This window comes from Limanda limanda, chromosome 4 (assembly GCF_963576545.1).
Source record: "Limanda limanda chromosome 4, fLimLim1.1, whole genome shotgun sequence".
Lineage (NCBI taxonomy): Eukaryota > Metazoa > Chordata > Actinopteri > Pleuronectiformes > Pleuronectidae > Limanda > Limanda limanda.
In genome coordinates this window covers 159,137-185,240 of record NC_083639.1, presented here as the reverse complement: position 1 = coordinate 185,240, position 26,104 = coordinate 159,137, and the positions used below count along the sequence as shown (strand labels likewise).

The 26,104-nt window shown below is 39.8% G+C and overlaps 1 protein-coding gene across 3 annotated transcripts in view; it reads left to right on the top strand.

Annotated features, from left to right (window-relative positions):
• plekha6 (pleckstrin homology domain containing, family A member 6) overlaps nt 1-26,104 on the top strand; it is a 131,902-nt gene that overhangs the window by 89,743 nt on the left and 16,055 nt on the right. For 2 of the 3 annotated variants that reach the window (XM_061069664.1, XM_061069663.1), the window contains 9 exons: nt 5,210-5,281; nt 5,806-5,886; nt 8,370-8,519; nt 8,855-8,950; nt 10,571-10,682; nt 10,803-10,942; nt 15,814-15,889; nt 16,156-16,259; nt 17,040-17,198. In XM_061069664.1, coding sequence (XP_060925647.1) covers nt 5,210-5,281; nt 5,806-5,886; nt 8,370-8,519; nt 8,855-8,950; nt 10,571-10,682; nt 10,803-10,942; nt 15,814-15,889; nt 16,156-16,259; nt 17,040-17,198 — 990 coding nt within the window. Of the gene's footprint in view, nt 1-5,209; nt 5,282-5,805; nt 5,887-8,369; nt 8,520-8,854; nt 8,951-10,570; nt 10,683-10,802; nt 10,943-12,176; nt 12,345-15,813; nt 15,890-16,155; nt 16,260-17,039; nt 17,199-26,104 lie in introns of all 3 variants that reach the window. The other variant, XM_061069665.1, reaches the window with a different exon arrangement.

Below are 26,104 nucleotides of genomic sequence, written 5' to 3'. Positions count from 1 at the left end.
AGAGGATTCTCCCTACCCTGCCTAGTGCCCCTGAGCAAGGCACCTTACTCCCCCAACATCTGCTCCCCGGGCGCCGTACATGGCTGCCCACTGCTCTGTGTGTCCTGCACCAGATGGGTTAAAAGCAGAGGTTAAATTTCCCTCCTTCCATGAGTGTGCTTGTGCATGTCTGTGCATGTGTTTGGGATAAATAAATGTATCTTAATCTTAATCTTATAGTTTGTGGCATTTTATGAAATCATAGAACGACAATAAAGAAAACTGTTGACATTGTATTGCTGTTTTTACCTAGGAAAAAAGGAAAAAACCAAATGCTTATGAAGAGGAGAAGAAATACACAGGCTAGTGCAGGCCTACTTTGAAATAAATGATACATACAACTACGTAGGGCTATTTGAGTCCTCCCCATATTTGTGGGAAATGTATGAAATAAGAAGTACCCTATTTTGAAATAAATAGAAACATATAGCTGCAGGCTCATAGATTTTAGTTGGCGAAATGTGAAAACAAAAAGCAAGAGCAGGTCAGACTGGATGCGGACACAGACACTGCAGCTCGGTACAAACCAACTGCAGCTTCTGCTCTGATCAAGAAGCTGCTGCGCTGATCTCTGAGCAGCTGAGACCAGAGAAACTCTGTTTTCACTGTTTCCAGTGTCAAGAAGCAGCCGGTGAGTCAGTGACCGGCCTGCTTCATGTGAACGAGCTCTGATCCCACTGTTTCTGAGCGAGTGAGCTGGGGCGGAGCCTCGGGACCGGTGTGTGGCGCTATCTTGGAGCGCGCGCACACACACACACTCGCCCGCTCCTGGTACTTCATGACGGCGTGATACGATGATGTTTTAAAAAATTATTGTGACTCAGTCAACCACCAACATTTTCGTCTCGTCTCGTCAACGAAAGTTGAAATAGATTTAGTCATAGTTTTTATTTTCAAAGATCCGTTTTCGTCACGTCTTCGTCTCGTCTTAGTCATGGGAAAAAGGGCGTTAATTTTTTACCGAATATTTTTGTCATTTTTTTGTCATAGTTTTCGTCAACAAAATTAACACTGTTTGGATGGCAAAAGGCATTACTTCCACACGTAGCCTCTTTCTTCACGGCATATTTGGATCATTCGCACAACTCTCTGAGAAGTTCGACCTGCCAAAATCAAATTTTTTTAGATATCTCTAAGACATTTTTTGCAGAAAAACATTGCTTAATTTCCAAATTTACCAGCAGATAACCCAACTGACAATCTTCTCACTTTGTCTCCACACCGTAAAGGCTTAATTTCAGTCCTTTACAATCAAATCTGCAGCATCTCCCCCCAGTCACTGCAAGAAACTAGAACACTTTGGGAAAAGGACCTAGGGGAAGTAATGAGAGAGGATCAGTGGCAGGCTGCGCTAAACTTAGTACACACATCATCCCCCTGCGCTAGACACAGCCTAATTCAACTTAAAATCATCCTGAGAGTCCATTGGACCAGGGCTAAACTTGCCAAGATTTTCCCTGATGTTGACCCCTCTTGCCCCCGCTGTAAAAGTCAACCAGCTGATCACATACATATGTTCTGGTCTTGCCCTCTCCTCAGAGAATTTTGGGGAGACATTTTTCATGCTTACTCTAAAATTTTTGGTGCGGCCGTCCCTCCAAACCCATTATGTGCCATTTTTGGCTTTACTGATGAATCTCTTCCTCTTAAAGGCAGGGCCCATGTTTTCACCTCTCTGCTTGCCAGACGTCTGATATTATCTTATGGAAGGAGCAAACACCTCCCACATTCAGTAGATGGATTAGAGACACCTTGTCTTTCTTGAAACTGGAGAAAATCAGATATACTCTGAAAGGTTCCATACAGAGCTTTGAGAGAACCTGGACCCCTTTCTTGTCGTACTATGAGAGCATACAAAGCCCACTACAAGAGAAAGATTAGATGGCAACCACCCCTCCCGCCTTTATTTTTATTTCTTTTAAATTTTATTTACTGATTTATTTTATTAATTCATTAATTCATTTTAATTTGTTATTTTCCTCTTTCTTTCTTTTCTCTGCTTTGTCTTGCAGCAGTGTTGTATGTAATTGTATTTTGATAATCTAATATTCCTATATACATCTGTATATATATATACATTCTAAAGTGTCTCTATTGTATGTACTTCTGCTGCATGGGGTAGGCTGGCTGGGGGTGGGTGGGTCTTATTGTGGGTAGGGGTATATCCATCAGATTTGTGATGTGTAATTGTATAATTGTATTGATTACCCAAAGAAAACCAATAAAAAGTTTTAAACATAATTGTAGCGTGGGCCGGAAGTGGCGGGATCGTTTTTTCAACAGCCGCACTTTGTGGCTCGTGCAAGGCGAGGCACACGGTAGCTGGGTCGCTTTTAGTTTAAACCATCCTATTGCGTGAACTGTCTGAAGCTGAATAGGTTAGGCCTACGCTACTGTATTTTAATGTTGTTCATAACAGTGGTACTTGATGAAACTAATATTTTCTGAGGTGGTACATGATGAAAAAAGTTGTGTAGTGTAATTATCTAACAGTTTGAGCTCAGCAAAAGACCACCTATCCAGCCTCAGTGGATTGGGGTACTCAGAGAAGAGGATTATTTTTGGCTGATTGGAAACCACCATTTTCACATTAAAGTGGCACAATATCTTATTATTTTATGTATGTAAACAACTATGCCCATATGGTTTACCAAATGATTGTACAAGTTCATCATTAAGCTTTCATGACACTTTTAGATACACTTACATAAAGAAAGAACTGTAAATGTCACCAATAATAATGAGAAGGCCTCTGAGTACCAGTGTATGGATATCAGCTCTGTCGTCTTTTAGAGAGTAAAATGACACTAGTTAGATAGCTATAATGACAAGAAAGGAATGGTTTAATGAGAGCTGAAAACTCCAAGCACAATTTAAATTGAATATCTGCCAAACGTCCCCTCTCTTGGATAAAATGATTTTAATACGACTGTGCCCATCAATGCTTTCATAGAATTTCTGCTTGAGGTTCTTGCCCAAAATCCTGTTGAGCTCAAAGTACACCTGAAAACTGATTATGTCTGCATCTCAATACCACCCTGCAGCTCCACAATCACAGTCATTTCATGTTAAAATTGTGAGCAGTAAATCTTTTATCCACAAACAACTAAAATGATTACTATCCAACCCAACAATAACTTCTGCAAAACTCTACTTACCCCTTTATAACCAAGTCCTTTGAATAGTTAAATGAAACTGATAATGCAATTTGTGCAACCATTCAAAGTGCACATTTTGAATCGGTATGAACAGCGAGCATGACCCCAAGCACATGCATTCTAACATCAATCTAACATATTCTAACTTCAGTGTTTAGCACTTTTCAATGAGAGTTATCTACAATTTTTTCTTTTACATACACATCATTTTATTTGGTGTAATTTTATCTTTTTTAACTGTTTTCTTAACTTAATGTTAACATTTTGCTGTCGACAGCCGGCAGAGAATTGATAGCACATTGACACAAGCTTACTTAGGCTTATGTTGTCAGTGTACCGTATTTTTGTTGTCCCAGAGAACTGTCTGAAAAATAGTTGATTTGGTCAAACACGCTCACTGTTACATTTAGTGTTGAGGCTTCCATACTCTCACAGCTCTCAGGAGGTCAAGTTCTCCCGTCGGACGCAGCAGCCATGGACTCCTGTCTAAGTGCCCCTGAGCAAGGCAACTTACTCCCCTACCATCTGCTCCCCAGGCACTTTCCATAGCTGCCTACTGCTCCATGTGGTTACTGTGTGTGCTGTGGAACACGGATGGGTTAAAAGCAGAGGGTCAATTTCCCCATTGTATGTAGTGCTTAGGTGTGCATGATGTGGGACAATAAAGGCATCTTAATCCTCATATAGGACATGTCCTAATTCAAATAAGCCCCTCTCCTCCCTTACAGAAAAGCAACATAGTTCACCCAAAAAAGATAATTCACTCTTTATCTACTCATCCCTATGCCGATGGAGAGGCAGCTGAAGTGTTTGAGTCCACAAAAGGATTCTGGAGTTTCAGGGGTAAACAGTGTAGCTGGCATGTAGCAGCCAAATTATTATTGAAGATAATAGAGAAATGAAAACAACATAACATGCCTCCATACTGCTACTGTGGTGTAATCCAAGTGTCTGGGAAGCCTCAACAATCATATTAAACTCTAAACGATGGCATTTACACCTTGTTTTAATGCCTAAATGTCCGCGGATATCTTCCGGCGAGGTGCATTCAGGGATCGTCTGAAATATTATCGTCGGCTAGTTTAGCGACTTCTGGTGGACTTTTAGGTGTAAAACACGGTGTAAATGACCTCGGCTTTAATCAAATATGAATGTAGGGGCTTGTATATTTTTTTGGGGGTGAACTATTCCTTTAAGTTACCTCTGCTTAACATGATCATTAACACTGTATGTTACAGCTGAATAATACAAACAACTAATTTTATTCAAAATAAAATCTTGATTTTGGCCAAGAGCCTATGTGACAGTTACACATGAGGTAACATGCAGATATCCAATATCAATATGCCAAGGTGTTGTTTAACACCAGATTGAAGGATGTGGAGTTCTTTGCAACTACTGTAATGTCAAAGTAAATGAATCACCTTCCATCCACTGGAGAAAACATGCCAACTGATTCATAGTTTATTGATCATAATTATTGATTTGCTGGCTTTGAAGTTTAATATAGATCTTGATGACAATAATCCATCAATAAATTTACCTTCTATTATGCTACAAAGTGTTCATTCTAATCAATGCTGCCACTACCCTTACATTTATTATGTTCTCCATTACACGTGGCATGCACTTCTCTCTGTCCTGGGAGAGGGATCCCTCACACCTGGCGCTCTCTGAGGTTTCTTCGTTCATTTTAGCTTGTTATAAAAAAATTCAGTTTTTTTTTAGTTTTTCCTTGCGTTTGTTAAGGGTTAAGTGCAGAGGATGTCACACCTTGTTAAAGCCCTATGAGACAAGTTGTGATTTGTGCTTATGGGCTATACAAATAAAATCTGATCGATTCATTGATTGATTGATGACTTTCTGAATGAAGTTTCACATGCCTCACACGAAAAAACTGACTATATACACAGAATATTTGTTTTTCTCTCATGGGATCATTAAGTGTCTGCACTGTTTGATTGACGATGATGATGATTATTAGCTCGTTTCTGTATCCTTTGTTTTTACAGGTGCCTCTTTTCCATGATGTCTACAGCAGAGAGTTACATCCCACACTGAAGCTCAATGAGATTGAAACCAGTGTAAGACATTTAACACTACATGCACATTATAAACATACAAAAAGACCTACATCCAGATCTGTCACAATTTTAAACATTTCATGTCCAGAGGAATGTGAAAGTTCATGTTTAAATGTTTTGATCTGCAGTCTAGGCTCCTATTGTGAAAACTTTAGTTTACAATTAAAAGGTTTGTGGTTGGCCTTTTGCTGTTGCAACATAAGAGTGCCCCTGTTAACATAGACAGCCCAATAATGACATGGTATTCCAAGTTCAGTTTGTGAAAAATTGATACATGAACTCCAGCCACAACATTAGGTTTGACCTGGAGCACTTACCGTGGGCCAGAAATTATTACCCAGTATCGGGGCACACAAAGAATAATTTTGCCCTGTCAAATAGGTGTGTTAGCATCCAGTGTCCATATACTCTGAGCCTTTACATACTCATGTAGACCCATTATTGTGCTCTTTCATTCTGTCTTGTGTTTCTCTCTGGTTTCTGCAACATACTGTGGTTACCACCTGCTGTCCTGTCTGACACAGAAACTCTTGGGTCGACTGTGTGAGCAGAATCGAATATTGAAAGACCATAAGGCTGTTGTCCACAGACTGAGAATGGACAAGGTACTTCATTTTTATCACAATATTGTACAATTTTTTCAATCTAGGTAAACTATATTATCCCACAAGGGGAAATGTGCTCATACACATCTCAGTTAATACATAGACAAACCATACATGCACACACAATAATTTACACCCACACTCAATATATTAGCAATAGGCCTTCTAACCATATAAAATGTGCAAAAAGAGAATGCCTCATATAGGATATACAATCTAAAAGAGCAATAAGTGTATACCATATACACCAGCATTTACAATACTTTCCATTCGAAATGTTCATCTCGACATACCACATCCGATATTATATAAAATGTACCCCACATAGCCTCATGTATGATATACAGCAGGGTTTCCCCCAGTGCTTTATAGGCTTTCCCCCCCCCCCCCCCAGCCAGGCTAAGCGTCGCTTGTTTATTTATTTATTTAAAAAAAAAATGTTATGCACCAGAAACATGATACCAAAGACGGTGTAGCAGGTCCCCCAATAGATTGATGAGACTTAACTGATGTTCAGGTCGTTTATTGAACCGTCCTTGTCACCGTACACCTTAATAAAACTTTAAACAACTTAGAAACACCGTAAGAAATTGTGCCTCTTCGGAGGGTCGCTGAATAACATAGCTTCTTCCGTCAACACTTCACTTCCTCATTGAGCCCCGATCCCCAAACAACCCCATCCTATTGGTCCAAACAGTCACATGTCCCACCCCGACCCCTTCACTGACCCTCAGATATCAGAACGCTCCTTCAACACAGTGTTTTACTGAACATACGTCAAAACCAAACATAAACATAAACCCAGTCCGTTACACTATTAGGCTGCAGCTATATGGTTTAATTTATTTAAAAATAGGGTACTTCTTATTTTATACATTTTCCACAAATATGGGGAGGACTCAAATAGCCCTACAAAGTTCTGTGTTTAATTTATTTCAAAGTAGGCCGACACTTTCCTGTGTATTTTGTTTGTTTGTTATTTTGTTGCTTGTCTGTTTGAGTAGCTAGCTGAAAGCAAAGAAGTAGTAGGCTTACCTTTTATTGGTAACCTAACTGTTATGGTTCATTGTTTCTGAAATAAGAGGCCTGACTGCTATGTTCACAGCAAACTTGACATTTTTTTAATATTAAGCCTGGGTTTAACTGCACTATAGGCTGAGTCCTAAAGTGCACTGAAATGTGCACTTTATAATTTTATTTTGTACCGCCCTGTTTGGCAATGTTGTTTTTCAATAAAATAAAACCTTTGCATAAAGCAAGCCAATCCACTTTTCCATGTTGATAAGAGCATTAAAACGAAAAAAATATGATGGAAAAAAAATAAATGAAGGGACATTTAGAATAGATAAATATTTGCGATTAATCGCGAGTTAACTATGACATAAATGTGATTAATCGCGTTTAAATATTTTAATCGTTTGACAGCACTAGTTAATAAGTATTGTTAATAAATGTCTTACAATAACACATAATTGTCATAATTTCAAAATTCCTTTCAACTTTTAACATTTTTTTTTTTACAAAAACACGGTCGGCCGCTGGTCGGCTTTTCTAGCGGCCCTACCACCAGGCTTAGCAAGTTTTCTGGGGGAAACCCTGTACAGAAAATAGACAACAATCTAAATACCCAGACCTAATAAAAGTGCGGATCTATCTTTCATTTAGCAGTCTGATTGGATGTAGGGACAAATTATTTGCTGTACCTTGATGTTTTAAATTTTCTGCTGCAGAATTCTGCCATTTGACCTGCTAATCCCTCTGAATTTGAGGTGGAGAGGATGAGTAGGATCCTCGGGGATCTGATCCGCCTTTTTTTTAAATTAGGTCATCGTACAGCTGTGCCGCATACACCTGATCATACTCAATGATCCTGCCCGCTGTTTTAATCATGTGCTGCAGTTTGATGTGATCTTGAGCATGGCTGAAGGACAGAACACTCTGCAGTTCAGCTTTGTACAACATCTGGAGAATGCGATAGTCTACTCTCAAATCAGTCAGTTTCCTAAGAAAGAACATCCTCTGTCTTAGTCTTTTTTATACTTGTATACTTATACATTCTTTAAATTTTAAGTGATCATCAATTTTAGACACACTCAACTAATTCACCCTCAATCCTGTAATAAAACCCAGAATTTTCCAATCATAACCCTATGCTGATAAATTGTGCCTGACCACTGCTGTGTCATGTATTTAAAATAAGTATGAGCTGGTGCAGATGCTTGACAGTTATTGGAATACAGAGTCTATAATATGGGAAACAAAACGCACCCTTTAATCATTAATCCACTAAATAATCCTGGAATTTGCACACCAACAGGTACGATGGTATTGCAACCCACAAACACAATCTTTACCAGGCTTTGGACCTGTTCAAGTTGTAATACATGCTTTGTGTTGTAGTATAAGACTATTATTATTATTATAGCCTATGTGAGGATATATACTCTTTGATCACTAAAATAAAAACACCTGACTGTTTTCAGGACAGCCTAGAAGAAGTGCTGGTTGCAACTCATCGGGAGATGGAGCTGTACCATAACCAGCCTTCGGCCATGGAAAAGCTACATTTCAAAAAAGAAACCCTGCAGAGCCAGCTCATCAACATTAGAGGGGAGCTCTCCCAGGCCTCCAGTGTAAGACAGTGCATCAAACATTTAGGATGGTGTTTGTAATCCAAACAAACACACACACCTCAACATGTTTTAACATGTGTCTAGTTAAATCACATTATGTAGAACTTTGATGAATTTTTTTTTACCCTAATAATCTGTACTATATATCTAAACGGATCTTATTTTTGGGTTGCCTTACCTATGCATACAGAGTGGGGGACAATGTAATGTCCTTTTGTCATTACGATGTGACTAGTCCAGTGCTTGAACAAGGGCTTGGTTTTAAGAAAATTGCATGATTAATGTAAACCACAGATTAACAATTTCCTTACTATGGCTGCATGTACCTCTCTTAGGCTCTAACCACCACTCGCATGGAGTTTGAAGCATTAGAGGATGAGACCAATGCTATCCATGGAGATCTATGGGAGCAGCTTAATGAAGGAGGACAGGTAAAAATTCATGCTGTTATCACCCCTGTAAAACATTACTGTACAAATGAATAAAAACCCTTTAAGTAGGCATCAGCCTACATTGAAACAAATGTAGACAGTTCAAATTTAGACACTTCAATTACTTAATCAGTCTCCAAAAAAAAGCTCACATAAAAAGCTGATTTCCAGTTCAGTTGATCTCTATCCACTTTTCAAATAAATGCACAAAGTTGAAATTAATAAAAATATAAATATAATATTTACCAATATATTTGCCTACTACCATGGGTTAAATATGACTAATAATTTAACAGTGATGCACAGTGGTCAATGAAACACCTAAGTCACAGCTGGGGCAATTAGCTATGATGTAAGTGGGGCATTAGTGTAGAGGCTTTGGTTAAAATTTTAAACTTATAATTCTTGAAACCACATCAACCGTATTAACAGAGTCATTAACAGTAGAAATATTTGTCTCAGCCTGCTTGGGTTTACTTAGATGTTGTAAAAATAAACAATTATTACCACCCTGCAGTGGTATGTCTCTGCCAAACAGTGGATTTTCAGTCAACATAATAATTGTTTCCAGACTGAAATTTACCTTGACCACTAAAAAAACAAATCAATTAATCCTTGGCAAAGTGATCAAGATTTGCCAATATTCCCTAAAGGCAGACTTAAGATATTGTATTCAAGATTCTGCAGTTGTCAGACAGGAGTTGATGGTAAATAGATTCTGTCCCTGTCTGTTTAAACTGATAGACTTGTTAGCTAACTAGCACATGATTAGTAAACTCTCTGGGAGTCCTGTGGTCTGCAGCCATTGGTTTCACCAAACATGTTGAAAGACAATGGGATGATCGATGATTGTGGTCTCTCACCTGCAAGGACTGTTAGTTCACTGAGTAGCCCCAATAGAATGGAGAATTACAAATTTGTAATCTGTTATAGTTACTTGATTTTGCTTGAATTCTAATAGATTAAAAATACATTTTATAGCTTCATTATTTAGAGGAGGGATTAAGTAAGGTGATTTAGGCTTTTTGTTAACAACTAATACAAGTGTCCCAGATTACAAAGTGACCTGTCCCAGATTATCAAATTCAAGCAGAATTTTATGTTTTCTCACAAAGAACACTTAAAGCTCTGAGTATAATATTTCCATTATTTTTTCGAGTGTGTCTAATGTGTCAGAATAAATCGCAGAAGTGAAAATTTCAAAAAATGTCCCAGATTACCCTAAAATGTTTCCCAGATTGATTATAGTGTGGTACATTTTTGTAGAAAATGTAAAAGAAAAGGTTGCTAGGGGTATGCTAAGAAATTGGCCTAATTACAGTGTGTTAGCATTACTGCTAATGACAGAAACTATTACTGTTTCAAGGGTCATAGCAACATTTTTTATTTCACTTTACTTTCTTGTTATCTAACCATGTGAATAGTTTCAGTTACATTTGTTTAGGAAATTCTGCCTCCACTACAATTGAGATGAAGAAGTCTGGTTTCTTGCTTCTGTAGAATTGAAAAAGTACATTTAGATACTTGAACAGCAACATCTCCAAATGAACAAATGTCCTTGTTGGTCTGCATCAATATCCCTTTGATACTACTCTGTATATTCTGGCTTTTTGTTTGCAGAGTGAATTTGTGCGGAGGCACATCCAAAAAGAGTTTTGGAGAGTCCAGGATGTTTTGGAGGGACTGCACAATAATAACTTATCTAGAGGTACTGACACAGCCAAGAACCGAGGTAAAACAATGGAGCTGGAAAATAATTACTTTAATTCAATGGAAATTCCAATGGCCTTATCATGTCAATTCTAATGATTCAATCCTTACCACCCCTCCTCCTTCTATTTCTCTTGGACAGTGGCCAGCGGTGCATCAGGCTCCTTTAGCACAAATAGTCCAGCCAGTCCCCTGAGCTCAATAAGCCTCACCAGCCCACTCAGCCCCTTCTCCCCAGTGCCTGGCTCCCACGTCTCCCCCAACAAACAGCGGGGCCTGGAGGTAAGCACCGGACACACCCAGCTGGGTCAAACCCCAATTCAAAACCTGGAACAAGCCTATGCATAGACACTAGAACCAACCTTGAAGTGCATAGAAGATCAAGACCTAAACCTCGTACCAAGTCATGTGCAGTTCCTAATTACAAATCTGACAATAGGCCTAGGTGTAGCCCCAGGAGTTACGGAGTCTGAAACAAGCCTCCTTGCAGAGAGTATAAATTTCAACTATTGTGAAAACTTTCAACACACCTATCCTCAGCCCTCCCTAGCTTTCAAAAACCATTAGGAATCCTCTGCTAGATTAGATCCTGTGATAAAGGAAACAGACCGAAACATCAAATTTAGAGCAAATTTCAACCTTGACCCACCCAGGTCCAGCCAGCAAAGTCTAGCCAGAAACAAAGCAAGAGAAAGGCTCGGATTTCTTTGAGTTCAATACCAGGACTTTGAATATACAAATCACCATTTAGACACAGTCCAAACACAATCTGACCTTCAGGAGACAAAGTGGTTATCCTTAGATGGCTGTAATCCAGAAGTTAGGGTTGGCCTAAGAAAAGATAGATGTCTATCTAGACTCCCACCCACCTCAGCTCTCAGCAAGATACCAAAATGGCCTCAGAAACCTGCACTCAAAGAGATGCTTTTCTATGCCTGAATCCCAGCTCCTGCTTCTCCACGATTAATTTTGCACTGATGTTTTATCATAACGCTGTAGCCAAGATCTCCATGCACCTTCAGTCATTTGTTTTAGGAGTGCTTGCGCCAAAACCCAACCCCATTGCCAGCCAGCCTCTCTATCATTGTCTGATGCTGGTGCATGTGCAAGGCCACTTACCTTATCCTAACAATGAAAGGAAATTGGGCAATGATCCTGTGATTTATGTCATAACACCGTCTGGTAATCATTCAGGTAAAGTGTTAATGCAGAGCCATCTTTAAAGAAAACATTATCAACTTTTTAATTAACCTCAACATTCTGAAGCTCTGTTGATTTACATTCCATTTGTTCAGGTTTGTAAGATTGTAAATAATATTTAACTGCCAGGTGTTTCATTGACCATCTGGGGATTTTCATATCTCACTTAAAATCACATCAAACCAGTCCCATGAGTCCTTTCTGCTCTGCACTTTGCCTGTCTTATTATCATTCCTCCTGATAAGCAGCACTCTCTCTTCCTTCTGTCCTTACTCTCCTCTCTTCCTCCCTCCTACCTGCCTCTATGGTGATATAGGAAAGTATTCCCCCAAGGCCTCCTCTCCCCAAGGCCTATTATCCTTTGGAGCTCTCCCCTACCCATCCCCCCTCCATCCCCCCTTTGCCCTTTGACAGCACCGCCTGGCTACGCAGCTTGTGCCGTGATGATGGTTACCTTGATGGTGAAGATTCTCACATCAGAAAGGTATTTGGGTGTCAATACCTCTGCTCACCCAATCGTAAATATCATCTTTCCACATTATGAGTCCACCAAAAGCCATGTATCCCTCCAAATCCCACATGCTTCATCTTTTCAGACAATCCACCAATTGCCTCTGAATATCTTTGTCTCAGAAGCAGCCAATTTTTTATGCTCAACAAAATTTGTACGTAATGGTGCTGCTTATTGTTATAATGTCAGGTACATGCTGTAACAGAAAATCTTTGTAACTAAATATGCAGGGCAGGGAAAGAGCAGCGGCGTTCTTTACTGCCAGTAGTGTCTTGGTAATGATGTAGTCATACTAGTTAGTTACCGGTCACTCCAGGAAGAAGCACTACTAAAGTCATTACACTGGTCACTACAAAATTATATGGTGTCCATTTCTCCCATTAGTGTCTATTTGGACAAGGATAGAACATGTAGGACACGCCCCACTGCCCTAGAGCGGACTGTTGACAGTGCGCCTCAATTGCATCGCTCGGGGGGGGGGGGCTTGGCGGCGTTCTGAGGGACAGCTGGCAGGTCAGGGGTGAGTTGTTGGGCGCCACCTAGTGTCTAAACCAGGGGTTTTCAACCAGGGGTCCGCGGCCCCCTGGTGGTCCGCGACGGCATTGCAGGGGGTCCGCGAAATTCGCTTTGATATTTCAACACATTTACAGATTACTCTTGAATATCGTGAAAAATATCTAAAATAAGACAAATGTCTCAAAAAATATAAAAGTGCTGGTGATCATGAGGTTAAACTTAAGTAGGCCTCAATTGTTTGTGTGATATTGTATGATTATCATTTATGACATATTCTGCATTATTTTGTTATCTTCCCTCTTCAGTTGTAGCCCAAGTTTATGTTGATTGTTATTGATCTCCGTTACTTTAATGTTCTCTCAACATGTCAGCTACATGTCTGTACATTTAAGTCATGAACGTTATATATTGATGTACATATGGTTCTGAGATGCAGTACAACTATAAACTGCATTTTAATGCAATTAATCTAGATTTGTTTGAGGTTTTTAAATAAAACCAACATGGAAAACCAAATGTTAAAACCTCCTTCTATCCACATGCACGCACGCAGGCACACATACACACGTAGGCACGCGCGCACGTAGGCACATCAGTGGGCCGCGGATTACTTTCTAGTCAAAATGGTTGTCCCTTGGACAAAACCAGTTGAAACCCCCTGGTCTAAACTGAGAAGTGCAATACAGTGGGCCATAGTCTTTTACAGGGGTTCAAACTTTTGCAAGCTGGGCCCCCCGAAAGCTGGTTAGGGGTAGTTGCCCCCCCCGCCGCCACCTGCCACCGACGCACTCAACTACACCACCAACTGTTGATAGGCCTGACATGCCAAGGTTAGGCTATTGTTATTGTTAGGCCCATACGGACAATTATTATTACTATTTTATCACTAGGCATTTCTGATATTCGGTGTGACACAGTGTCACTTGACAAAGGTATTGCGCTGAGTTTAGCAGCTTCACTCTCTCCTATCATTATTCTACACATGTTTTGCGCGGCCGGCAAAATCAGTGTTTTGGCAATTGTATGGGGTTTGCCAAGCCTAGCAGTTCTATGAGCAACTACATACGAGAACTCCAGTAACTGCTTGGAGACAGTGCTATGCTTGGAGATGGTGGCTTGTTGTTGCTGGAGGCCATCACGTTTACGTTTAAAGAAGTCCACAGGCTTCTCTTTCAAATCAGGGTGTTTTGTGTTGAGCTGCCTTTTTAATTTGCATGGCTTCATGCTGTCATTTGCCAGCTCCTTGGCACACAAAACACACTGAGGACTTTGCTCAGTCGTGCCAGTGACGGTGAAACCAAACTGCAAACAGCTCTCGTCATATTTGCCAAGCTTTAACTTCTTTGCAACTGGCGCATCGGTTGCCTGACTTTTACGAATCAGAAGCTTGTCCATAGTACAGTGTGTGTGAAGTTAATAAAGTTTTAATTGCACTGGGTGGTCTTGTGAGTGTGTTTGAATGTGTGGCTGTGAGCGACTTGCACACGAATAATGAATAAGGCTGTGCTTAAGGTGTTAAGGAGTTGGAAGAAGTTAGCTAGCTAAAAGGCTAACTCTTGGGGCTATTGTTGCGGGTGGAAATCAAAGGCAGGAGGCGTCGTTCTCAAGTTCAAATTAAGCAGGTTTATTCAGAGGTCACAGGTCAGGAAACTGCGGTGTCTAGCAAATGATCATGCATGGTCCACTGATCCTGTACAGGAAAAATGGCAGTGAGGCAGAGTACGCAGAAAGCTTATATATTCATACTGGGCATGACAGAGGTTCTTCTTGGATTGGGATTGGTCGGATCTCGTCGGGTCGTCCTCCTGGCGTCGTTTGGTCCTCCTCCTGGCGTTGCGTGATGACGTGCAAGCCGTGTCGCGGTTACTAAAGTTCATGAGCATATTGCCTCGCGTGTGCGCTTATTTTATGTGTGTGTGAAGTGAAGTGAGGTCATAGGAAACTGTGAGAAAGGCATGAAAACCTCTAGTCTAATCTGTCCGCTGTGTGTGTGTGAGGGAGTCTCAGAACTAATATAATGAAGTGATTCATGAAGCCAGAGGTTTGAAAACCTGTTATCTGTCCGCTATTCCAGACTCCCTTTTTAAGGAGTATGAAACATTCTGAGGTTGAGAAGCAGGAGAAGAACTATGTGTTATGTTTGTGTGTTTACGCTATGTGTATCTGACTACACGTTAAAGTGTGTGTATGTGTGTGAACAGTGCTGTATTGTCAACACTATGAGCTTTCTAAAAAGACTGTGGAGCAAATTAATCCTTAGATTAGGCTAAGAATAGGCCTACTGCACGTGCAGGAAGGTATTACTAAGGAAGGAGTGAGTCTTTAAAAAAAATGTTTATAAAGCAATGAATAAAAAAAATAATTAAAAAAAAAACGCGCCTCCCCTGGAAATTGTTCAGGGCGCGCCCCCCACTTTGAGAACCACTGGTCTATTACATTACATTACATTTCATTTCATTTCATCTCATTTCATTTAGCTGACGCTTTTATCCAAAGCGTCTTACAATAAGTGCATTCAACCCCGAGGGTACAAACCAGGAACAAGAATCAAGAAAGTACAATTTCTTCAAAAATATAGCAAAACTACAAAGTGCTATAAGTAAGTGCCATTTAAGTGCTACTAAATTGTTAGTTTCAAAAATGTTTAGTATTTTTTTTAAATTTTCTTTTTTGATGCGGGCAGATTAAAAATGGATGGCGGGCCGCAGATGGCCCACGGGCCGTTGTTTGGACACCCCTGCCCTTACCCATATGCAATGTATTGTTTCTGCTATAACAGGTGTAACAGGCATTTTAAAATGATCTCAAATTACTCAACTGAAAAACAAATTATTGAATGCATTCTGTTTCATCAGCAGCTTTGGATGTTTCCTGAAATTAGTCATAACCTTTGGGTTTGGTATTGATTACACATTTCATATTGCAGCTCCAGGTTGGTGAACAGAACACTCTCACTGATATGCAGGACCTGTTCCAGGAGAGGCAATACATCATGAATAAAGGTGACAACTGTAGCCCAAGTTTCAATGTGATACCACCTTGGTTCCTTTGAAAGCTGATAATCATAGTTTAGCTATTGAGTCCTGGATAAGTGAACAGAACCTCATGGAGCAGAGTCCACATTATTCTGTCTTTTGAGGTATGATTATATCATAAAATAACTGAGAGTGATAAGATATGCAAACATTTCCACATTGTGTTAGTACTGATAATTAAGCTCCTTCATCATTCATATTTTTCTGAATGTATCTCTCGTGTCACTTGCCAGTTGGCATTGTTCCTCTTAGAACCAAGGCCCCCACTGACGAATTACAAAGCAGCTCTACTGAAGTGTCTCAGCATTTTGGCAGGGTGCGGAATGGAATCTCTAGGGTATGTCAACCTAAACTACATGTTAATATTATCCAAATACGAGTTGCACCTATCCAAACCTCAGTGCACAGATGTTCAGTCTTAAGCCTTCAAACTAAATTCTGTATGGAAACCTGTCAATATGTAACCAATACACTAGAAACAAAAAATATAAAATAAATAAATGAAATTGACAAATTGTCAATAAAATGGATCACTTGAACTTAGTTACTTTGCAATATATTCATCTCAGGAACATACGACATGAAACCATAACATTGTGATTACCATCAAGTATGTTTCTCATGATCAAACTGTAATAGCTCATTTCAGAAAGTAATTCAAATGTAGTTGTAAGTGATGCCATAGTTAAGAGCTTACATTATGCTCGGATAATAATTAAGTAACATTTGGGTTTAAAAATTCTTGAGTTTAAATTCATTCATTACAACCAGTTTGATTAACTATTATCTGTGAATAATCGTAACGATCAGTAGATTTTAATTTAAAGGTTTCAAAATAATTTCAGCATTGAATGGAGAAAGGTTATTGCATCAAAAAGATTAGACCAAAACAAAAGGAAAGAAATAGGACTGAACCTTGGTATACCACACATATTGTGATGGTTTGCTTTGATACATCGTTGCAAATAACTTATGTCATTGCGATGGGACTTGAACATCTTTGTCTCAGAGTCAATTGCAGTTGACTGTCTATGTAGTTGTATGGTGGACTAAGCTCCAACAGAACTAGGACTGAAATATTTTCTAAAGTTGTTACTATGTCACATATTTTTTACAGGAACGTCCAAGGAGTGCTGTGTTTCCTGCAGAGATGAAGTCAAAGATGAGCATAGAAGAGCAGTATGAGCGAATCCGCCGCAACCAGAGCAGCTCTGTCAGGGAGAAGAGGCGGAGCCTAAACCTCTCAGGGGGCCAGCCTTCAGCCAACTACAAAGTGGTATGATCAATCATGTGATATTAGAAGCAAAAACTGAATGTTTCACTTGCTCATACCTGTACTAACTACTTGCGCATTCATACTGTCATGTACAAACACACACAGTTGTAATCAGAAATTCAACCCCCCAAAGATTTTAAGGATTTATGAATTAAAGTTGACAGAATCTTGCTTAAAGAGCAAAGCAGAATCTTGCTCAAAGAGCAAGATTTCGGATGACTCTTTATGAGTTGATTGGTATATAAAATCAACATGGAAAATGCATGATGTAGTATTTGTGTGTAGCAGTATATTTTGTTAAGATAGCCATGTCACACTTATTCAACCCCTATATAATATTGTTGTTTTTAAAGCTGTCTGACAGTTTTTTTGTCCTAAAGTGGAGTTGATGCATAATTAAGCCTTTGGGAACTCTATACATATCTTTCATTTGCTTCAGCTGTGATGCATATATAAACCCCACCCATGAAGGTATTCAAGGTGAGTTGCAATCATGGAAAAGACAAAGGAGCTTGCACAAAAGCTGAGAGAGGAGATTATTTCATCACACCTGAAAGGCCTTGGGTAGAGGAAGATTTCCCCAAAAAATTATATTCGAAGAGACACCATTGGGAACATTATAAGGAAGTTCAAAACTTATGGAGCAGCTGCAAACCTGCCTGGCCGTAGAAGAAAGCTCAACATTTCATCAAGGACCCTCAGCAACCTAGTCAGAACAACTCAGATAAGAGGCTTTAGCACGTGAAAAATGGGTAAAGATTCTGATCGAGAGGTGTAAGAAGCTTGTCCCCACTTACTGAAGCAGGGGGTTGAATAATACTGCACATTCACATGTGTTGAAAGAGTTACATTTTTCATTTGAACTTCAAAGGTAAGTCAACTTCTGTTGTCAAAATAACAAAAATACGCATCAATAAATATGTTTTGTTGTTTGATGAGGTTTTTTGTCATTACAGTTTTTTCCTATCGTTTTCAGTCATGTACCCATACTATGGTCACTTTTCCCTATCACTTAACACAGTGGGCTTTAGAGACACACACCTCTGCATATCTGTTAACCTTTGGTGCAAAATGCACTACAACAACCACACCACAAACAATGCTGCCATAACTTAACACATGTTTCCTCTCAGAACACAATGACCTAAAAAACACTAACATCTTGAAGCTTTGCCAATTGCATATATAAAATGTTGCTGTGTCCTCCAGTTTGGCATAGATTTCCTGTAGTGTTGCATTGAAAAAAAGAGAAAAAACACAGACAAACACTTCTTTGGACTACAGTAATAAAGTTTGTAATATTACAGTATGACAATCCAAGCCAAGTATCTGCTGACAGTGTTCATATGTCGGTTTACCTCCCACAAAAGATGTCACAATTGAGTGTGGTAAATGTACTGTAATTGTAAATACAGTAAATACTGTAAGTGTTTTATGAGAAACTGAGAATAACAATTTTCAGTTTTTGTAATGCATCCTAGGTTGCACCGCAAACCACCCTGTGACTTGCCGGGAGTGGTGAAAGGCCACATTGTCCCATACAATTACATACGTTGGTAGATTCTGCCTGTCTACCTCTCTTGCTTGTGAGCCTTTCGTAAAGCTCATCTATGAAGGCAATTAGGCGTTCGGTGTTGTATGGGCCTATGCCGGCCTTCTGCAGCTGCAGTCCATCGTTCGCACATGGTGATGTTCGCACCCCTCTGGCCTGGAACATCTATCGTGGCCCTTTTCCCAATCAGGTTCCTTCCACGGCGACGTGTTTTTGCCAGGTTGAAGCCAGCCTCATCCACAATGATGAACGCATGTTCATTCTCACTGGCTTCAAGTTCCATGGCTCTCTTCAGGAAATTAGAGAATACACAAGATACCATAAGACAAAAATGGCATAGCTTACAGTTTTGTGCAAAATCACAATCAACATGACAGTGTGTCCTGTGTTCAGTCTTACCTGGACGTATTGGTACCGGAGTTCCTTTATCCGCTCAGAGTTCCTCTCGAAGGGGACAGTGTAAAGCTGCTTCATTCGAATTTGGTGCTTTTTCAACACTCTGGCGATGGTCGTGGTGCCAACATTCTCAATGTTGGCAAATACACCAATGTCTGCGATGATGTTTGCACAAATTTCTCTTAGCCTTATACTATTGTTAGCAATAACCATTTGCACTATTGCATTTTCTTGTGGCAAAGTGAATTTTCTTCCCCTTCCACCTGAGTGGGGCAACCGTTGGGTCCTACAATAGTGAGTCAGACACAAATGCACTGATACGTCAGGAGAGTTTTGGAGACTTCTCACATCACATTACTACTGTTACAAACACATCAGTCAGAATGCTGTAAATACTGTATAGTACCTGTTAGTTTGTGTGAAAACCCTCACGATTGATGCCACCGTTGATCTTGGCAAGTTCGGCTGAACCCTCAGACCAGCTTCCCTCATGGACAGACCACGATTGATTACATGGTCGATGACAGTTGCTCTGATTTCATCAGATACAACTGTCCTTGCTGCTGCTGCTCCTCTCCCTCTCCCTCTTCCTCTACCTCTCCCTCTTCCTCTTCCTCTTCCTCCTACTCCACCTCCACCTCCACCTTCACCTCTTCCTCTACCTCTTCCTCCTACTCCACCTTCACCTTCACCTCCACCTCTTCCTCTACCTCTTCCTCCTACTCCACCTTCACCTCCACCTCCACCTCCACCTTCACCTTCACCTTCACCTTCACCTCCACCTCTTCCTCTTCCTCTTGCTCTTGCTGCATCCATTTTCCTATACCAACTACGTAAAGAAGTCCAAAGCAAATGCCAAAGAAGGCCCTTTTTCAACGAGGCACAAATTACATGTAAAACACCTGAGTAGGTCATTAGCTGAAATGACCACAAGGTGTTTTGCATTGCAAAACTTATCCTCTGTGTTTTGTACAGATCATTGTATGTAGTGTTGCTTTTACGTAAAAAAAGTAATTCCATGCCATTTCACCAAGAACTATGGTGCACAGGGGGAAAAAAATCTAAATTACTGTAAAATAAAATAAATAAACTATAAACTAAATATTTTTTCTTATTCAAACATGTAACTTCATTTGTCTGTCCAAATGCAGCATCTTTCCATCTACAGTGATCTAAATTACTGATAAGTTAGGGTTTGAACAGAAAGTTCACTGTTTTGAACAGAGTATCTAAACATTGGTAAAATATGCTGTAGTTCCACAGCGTTTTGCCGGTAGTGAACATTGACTGGGGAAGGTATCCATGAAATTTGGAAGAAGGCGTCATTGCCAGCATTTGTATCTTAGCATAGGGGCAAGTAACCACAGTTTGGTTCACATGGTCTACTGGTATGCTCACTGTGTGAAGTGTTTAGGGAATGTGAACATGGTTTAGGTAAATTGCCTAAAACGATAGGAAAAAACTGTATCTGTCATCCACATCACTATAATGTCTATGAGGGGAGGGGGTTGAATATTTCTGATCGCAACTGTATATACATATAAATAATTTATGATTATTATACATAGTTATATGCAGTAGTGTTGTGGTGCCTGAAGTGGGTATTCTTAATAAAATATATTTTGTATATCAAATAACTAGTATTTCAAGTGGATTGAAGGTGTGATCTAATTAGCCTGTGAATAGTAAGGAAACATTGGATGAGCTTGACAGACATGCAATGTCTATAATGTATCATAAGATGTATCATGAAAATTGTAACACTGATTACAATAATTATAGCATACTTACTTACACAAGGGAAATTTATTCAACATACAATTTATAATTCTACAATTATACTAAGCCTGATGTAGTTATACCAGAGATTTTCTTTAAATGGAGTTGTTTGAGGAAAAGGTGAAACCTCTGCACCACTGGTAAATTAAACTATCCTGATTTGCATTTGTAAATCTCACAGCAGTTCCTGGTAGTTTTTCGTGTCCTGCAAATTCCTGTGAACTGTCATGAGCCTGCATTTCCACAACAACTTACAGTTTACTGACGAAAATCCCACTTTTCATGTATTGCAATATAAAATTATTTGTCATGGGGTTTCCAAACATTACTGTTTGTCAATTTGACAAATATTACTATATATATTGCATGTTATTAACATAATTTACAAGGTTCTGACATTAAAAAGTTATCACCATGGTTGACAGCATAACTTCAAATTATTATACAAAAGGAAGAATCTCTGTCATCATCAGCATCCTCTCTGGTGGGTGGGGAACATCAGGTAGTTCAGCACCAGTGCTGGCGCTGAACTACCTGAGCTACTAGGGAGCAGCACCAAGGTCGTTTTAGCTGAATATTTTAGTTTGGGTAGTTTGTTTTATGTTTGAATTTCATTAGAGGCCGATTTTTTTTTTTTTTATGAGTTTGGTTAATCAGGAGGTCAAGTAAAGGGTGGGGAATATTTCTTCCTGGGAAGTAAAAACAAGGTAATTACCCATCCTACTCTGCCTCTGATTGGCTTACTCTGATATTATTATCCAAACTTAGCAATCAGAGGCTGAGTAAGGTGGGTGATTCTTTCGTTCTCCTAGGAAAAATTTGGCTTGCAGGACACAACTGTATGCTGTGTATAAAGGCAATTTAAAAGTGGATATGCATATTTAAAAATGAGTGGTAATACACCATATATGTAACGGTTGTGTTTAGGAAACAGAAATACATCAAAATATACAGTAGGGTTGTTGGAATAGGCATCTCTCAGCGCACACAGGGAAAGTCAGGCAGGTGATCAGAGAGTTCAGTTCAGTAATAGAAATCACTGGGGGTTCTGGCTCGAACAGACTCAATATGGAGATCCGGTGAGTAGTGTGCGGAGCAGAACGCAGCTCAGTTCACACCACTGGAGATAGAAGGCAGATGATCAGAGGAACTCATATAGACTGAGATCTTTTCCAGGTGACTGGCAGGTTTTGTGATCAGTCCAAGAAGTGTGGGAGAGTCTTGCATGATAAATGACAAAGAACAATAGTGGCTTGGTGGCTGATCAGAAGCAGGTGTGCAGAGTTGGACTGATGAGGTGGCCGTGACTGACGTGAGTTGAAAAGTACTGGATCATATATATTCAGAAGATGGTAGAAAAATGTAAAAAGGTACTGAATTTGATGCACTGTCTGCGTGGACCTTCCAAGAAAAATATTTATATAGGGCTGATTAGGTCAATATTTGACTGTGGTATAGTATATGGAGCTGCTGCTTGGACCTTGTTAAATAAATTAGATAAAATACAAAGCAAGGCGTTAAGGATATGTTGTGGAGCAAAAAAGTCCACGCCAGTGGCAGCCTCTACATCTTAGAAGAGATAGAGCAATGTATGCATTTTGTTTGGACTTTGCGAAGTCTGAGTTGTAGGTTGGAGTACAGCAATCATCTGCCACATCTTTAAATCTAGAAGAAAGGTCATTCCAATTGACTATTTTGTATTCTGCTTTAGTGAATGGGGTTGGATTGACATCTGTAAATACACACTTAAATATATGTCCCATATTATAACACCCATTCTTGCTAGAAGTGCCTTAAGTACTAATTTCTAGCATGGTATTGATGCTACCATATGTTGACATATCCAGCAATTACTGAGATTACGATTGAGAGCAAAATTTGCATTTTTTTCACCACAGGTGGATGAATACTGAGTGCGTCTGTATCTTGCACCTTTGGTTCAGGTTTGGCTGCATTGATTGTGCTTACAGATTAAAAGTAATCACCAAGACTGTCCTCTTACAGCTTCACCTGGAACCTCTTGGTAATTAACTGCCCATGCAGAGTGAGAATGAGGCTAGTAGAAGGCGTTCCCCGGCGCCTACTCCTCCTCGTTCCTGGCTAACCAATCAATGGGGAAGGACGAGCAGCATGAGTGTCGACTCTCAGCTTAGCAACGCCAGCAGAGCTCTAGTTGACTGGTTCTGGAGCTAACGGCTACCGCTGTGCTGGAGCTGCTACCGGATGGTCGCAAACTTTATCATGAACTAGAAGTAAGTAACCTTGAAACTATACAACAACAAAACCTATTTATATATCATAATCATATGCTTACATGCCTCAAGTGGTTTTTAATGTGTAATTTTTATAAAAGTCACCTTTTATTTAACACGTCTAATGAACAAATCGAAGCAGGTTGACCTCAGTCGTGCGTTTGGTTGTTACTTGATTTTTATTTTAATAAGTTAATCACAATGCATGTGATAGTAACTGTTTCACAAATGCTCTGATACAGGCTGGTGTATCCACAATGACTATTGGCACCTCGTTTATTTAGCCTGTTATGGAATGAATTACAGTTGAGATGATTATAATCTCCACACAGTGTTGTAAACAGTTCTCATTAATTATACAATTATGTTTTCACGCTGAGGGAAGTGGACTGTTATCAACAGCTCTGTAGGAGATTATCACCTTGACTATTACAGATGAGGTAGAAAGACATGTTTGTAAAATGTTTTATTTCTTTCAGTACTTTTATCCAAAGGGACTTACAATATGTGCATTTAACCATCAGGGTACAAACCCAGAGCCCAGTACATCGGTTATGTCTGAAATCTGTGGTGCCTCCACCTGCTGACCACAGAATAAACTGTATGAACCAGTCTTTGCTAGAACATACACAAACCATCTTTAACAGTGAATTTCTTCTTCTCATTAGATGAAGCACTGCAGCCCCTGATGTCCTCAGCCGCAACATGAGGACGACCTGCACGAGCTTCATCTACACAACACTTCATGTTTTCCTCCCTTAACTCAGGATGAGTTGCCACATTGCTAATAGAGTTAATTTCTATATTTATTATGGTTGGTTAAAACAATGTTTATCTTTTGGTTTCTGATTTGATACACTTTAGATAAGAACCCAGTGTTTTATTTTTCCTTCTTTGCCATAAGAGACAGAACACTGTCAGCACAGCTGTGTCCGTCAGGCTAGTATGTCATTGTCGAGGAAGTGTAACTCATGAACAGAGCTTGTATCCTTATTTTCTGTGGATATTCAACTATGTATTTGAATATGCTTTTGGATTAAACTGTGCACTACCAAGACAATGAATGTACAGCATGGAGTTCTTTCACATTTAAAAGTATTGCATATATTATTTAATACATTTACATTTTGGCTGTGGAACATTGAAAAATGACTTGCAGGGGAGAAGAACATCAACTAATAAAACACTGAGCCATCTGCTGCAGCAATAAAAACAAATGGTTGAAAAACTGGAATATTTAGAAAATAAATTGTGAACTTCAGAACAGAGAAACTGGAAATCCCAGCAGAGCAACGTAATGTTGCAGTTCATTGATCACATCAGAGGAAACCTACACATAGTGGGACAACACCATTCTCAATAGTAAAATTGTTGTCATGGGACACTCGTTAAAAAGTCTTGATGCGCATTTGTAAAGAAAGCTTTAAATACTCTACAGGGCAGTTACAATTAACTTTGACCAAGACTATTCATTGAAACTACAAAAAGAGAGAAGTCAATATTCTCCAATAAGAAAATAACTGTAAGAGAAAGGAGTGAAATCACATCTGATCTTCCCAGCAAAGCTACAAGTTTGTGGAGGCCAGGGAGGCAGGCACAGCACTCTGTCCTGAAGGCACCGTTAGCAGGGCTTCACATCTGCTGGGGCAGGAAAATCTGAGACCCAGGCCACACTTTCGGCGGAGAAAAAGGGACAGCTGCAGACCTGCCTAGGAAGCTGAGATGTAAGACTTGAGTATAGCTCCAAAGCTATCGTGACAACCTTTTCCAGATACCTACACAAATGCAAACAGTACATGCGCACATAGTGATATTGTGAGTGAGCGAAAGAATGACAAATGAAGGACTGGGATCTGGGCCAATACTTTTAGGACGGGAAAGCTTTTTGGACTTGTCATTTGGACTTTTTCTTTTTTTCTATTGTGGGAGCCTGGCCTTGCAAGAGTAAACAGTGGGTACACGAACTGGAAAAGGAGCAGTCAGAAGCAGGGGTTGTGGTGAATATAACTTAGGAGTTTATTTATAAACTGAGGGGGAAAAGGAAGGGGGCACATAAAGGTAACTCAAAAAGCTTCACCAGACTGGCAGTTGGCATCAGGGGCTCCGTCGGGCTCTTCCTGGTCCAAGAGAGAGAGACAGCATATATTCCTCTTCATTAATATAAAAGGCCTCTTACCCTGAGACAGTCTGGGAAAGCGTCTGGTTCTCACTCCTCTGTAGCTCAAGACAGTCTGGCTTCCGTATCCTCTGGTTGAGGTTTCAGATGGCTCCTGATTGCCTGGTGATTCAATCCACCTGTGAGGGACAATCAGAGACACCTGGGAGGGGAGGAGTTCCCTATAAGGATACTCTGGGGTAGTACAGCCCATCCAACACCACGCCTCTGGATTGCCTTTGTTTGGCTGTCCTCAGCCATGTGGGGCACTGCTCACAGGCTGGGCCATCACACTATCTTTTTTCTTTCTTAAGACATAATATTTAAAGAGAAATGGTATTTTTAGAAACATAAGTTGTTGAAAGAGCTGTTTACTTGTTTAAAAAGTATTAAAAGGCGTATGTACTATTTGTTTACATGTGTTGAATGAGTAAGTGTAGGAAAACCTGAGAAATATGATTGTTAATTCACTAATGTGATGGAAATTTTCTTGAAGCTGGTGAAAGGATAACTCAGGCAGCAGCTGATGTATTATTCAGAATAATGTAATGTAGGCTTGATGCATCAAGGAGACCAGTAGGTGCAACATTACAGAGATGCTAATATATTACATGAGCAATTTTCACCCCCAAATCTGAAGATGTCTGCCACAGCATCCCAATTTATGTCCCTCATCTTGCGTCACCCATCCCAATGGCACATCCACAAACGCATGCATACCTAACCTTTACCTCTAGCCACTGATGAAATACGCAAAAGAATTGGAGTTGGT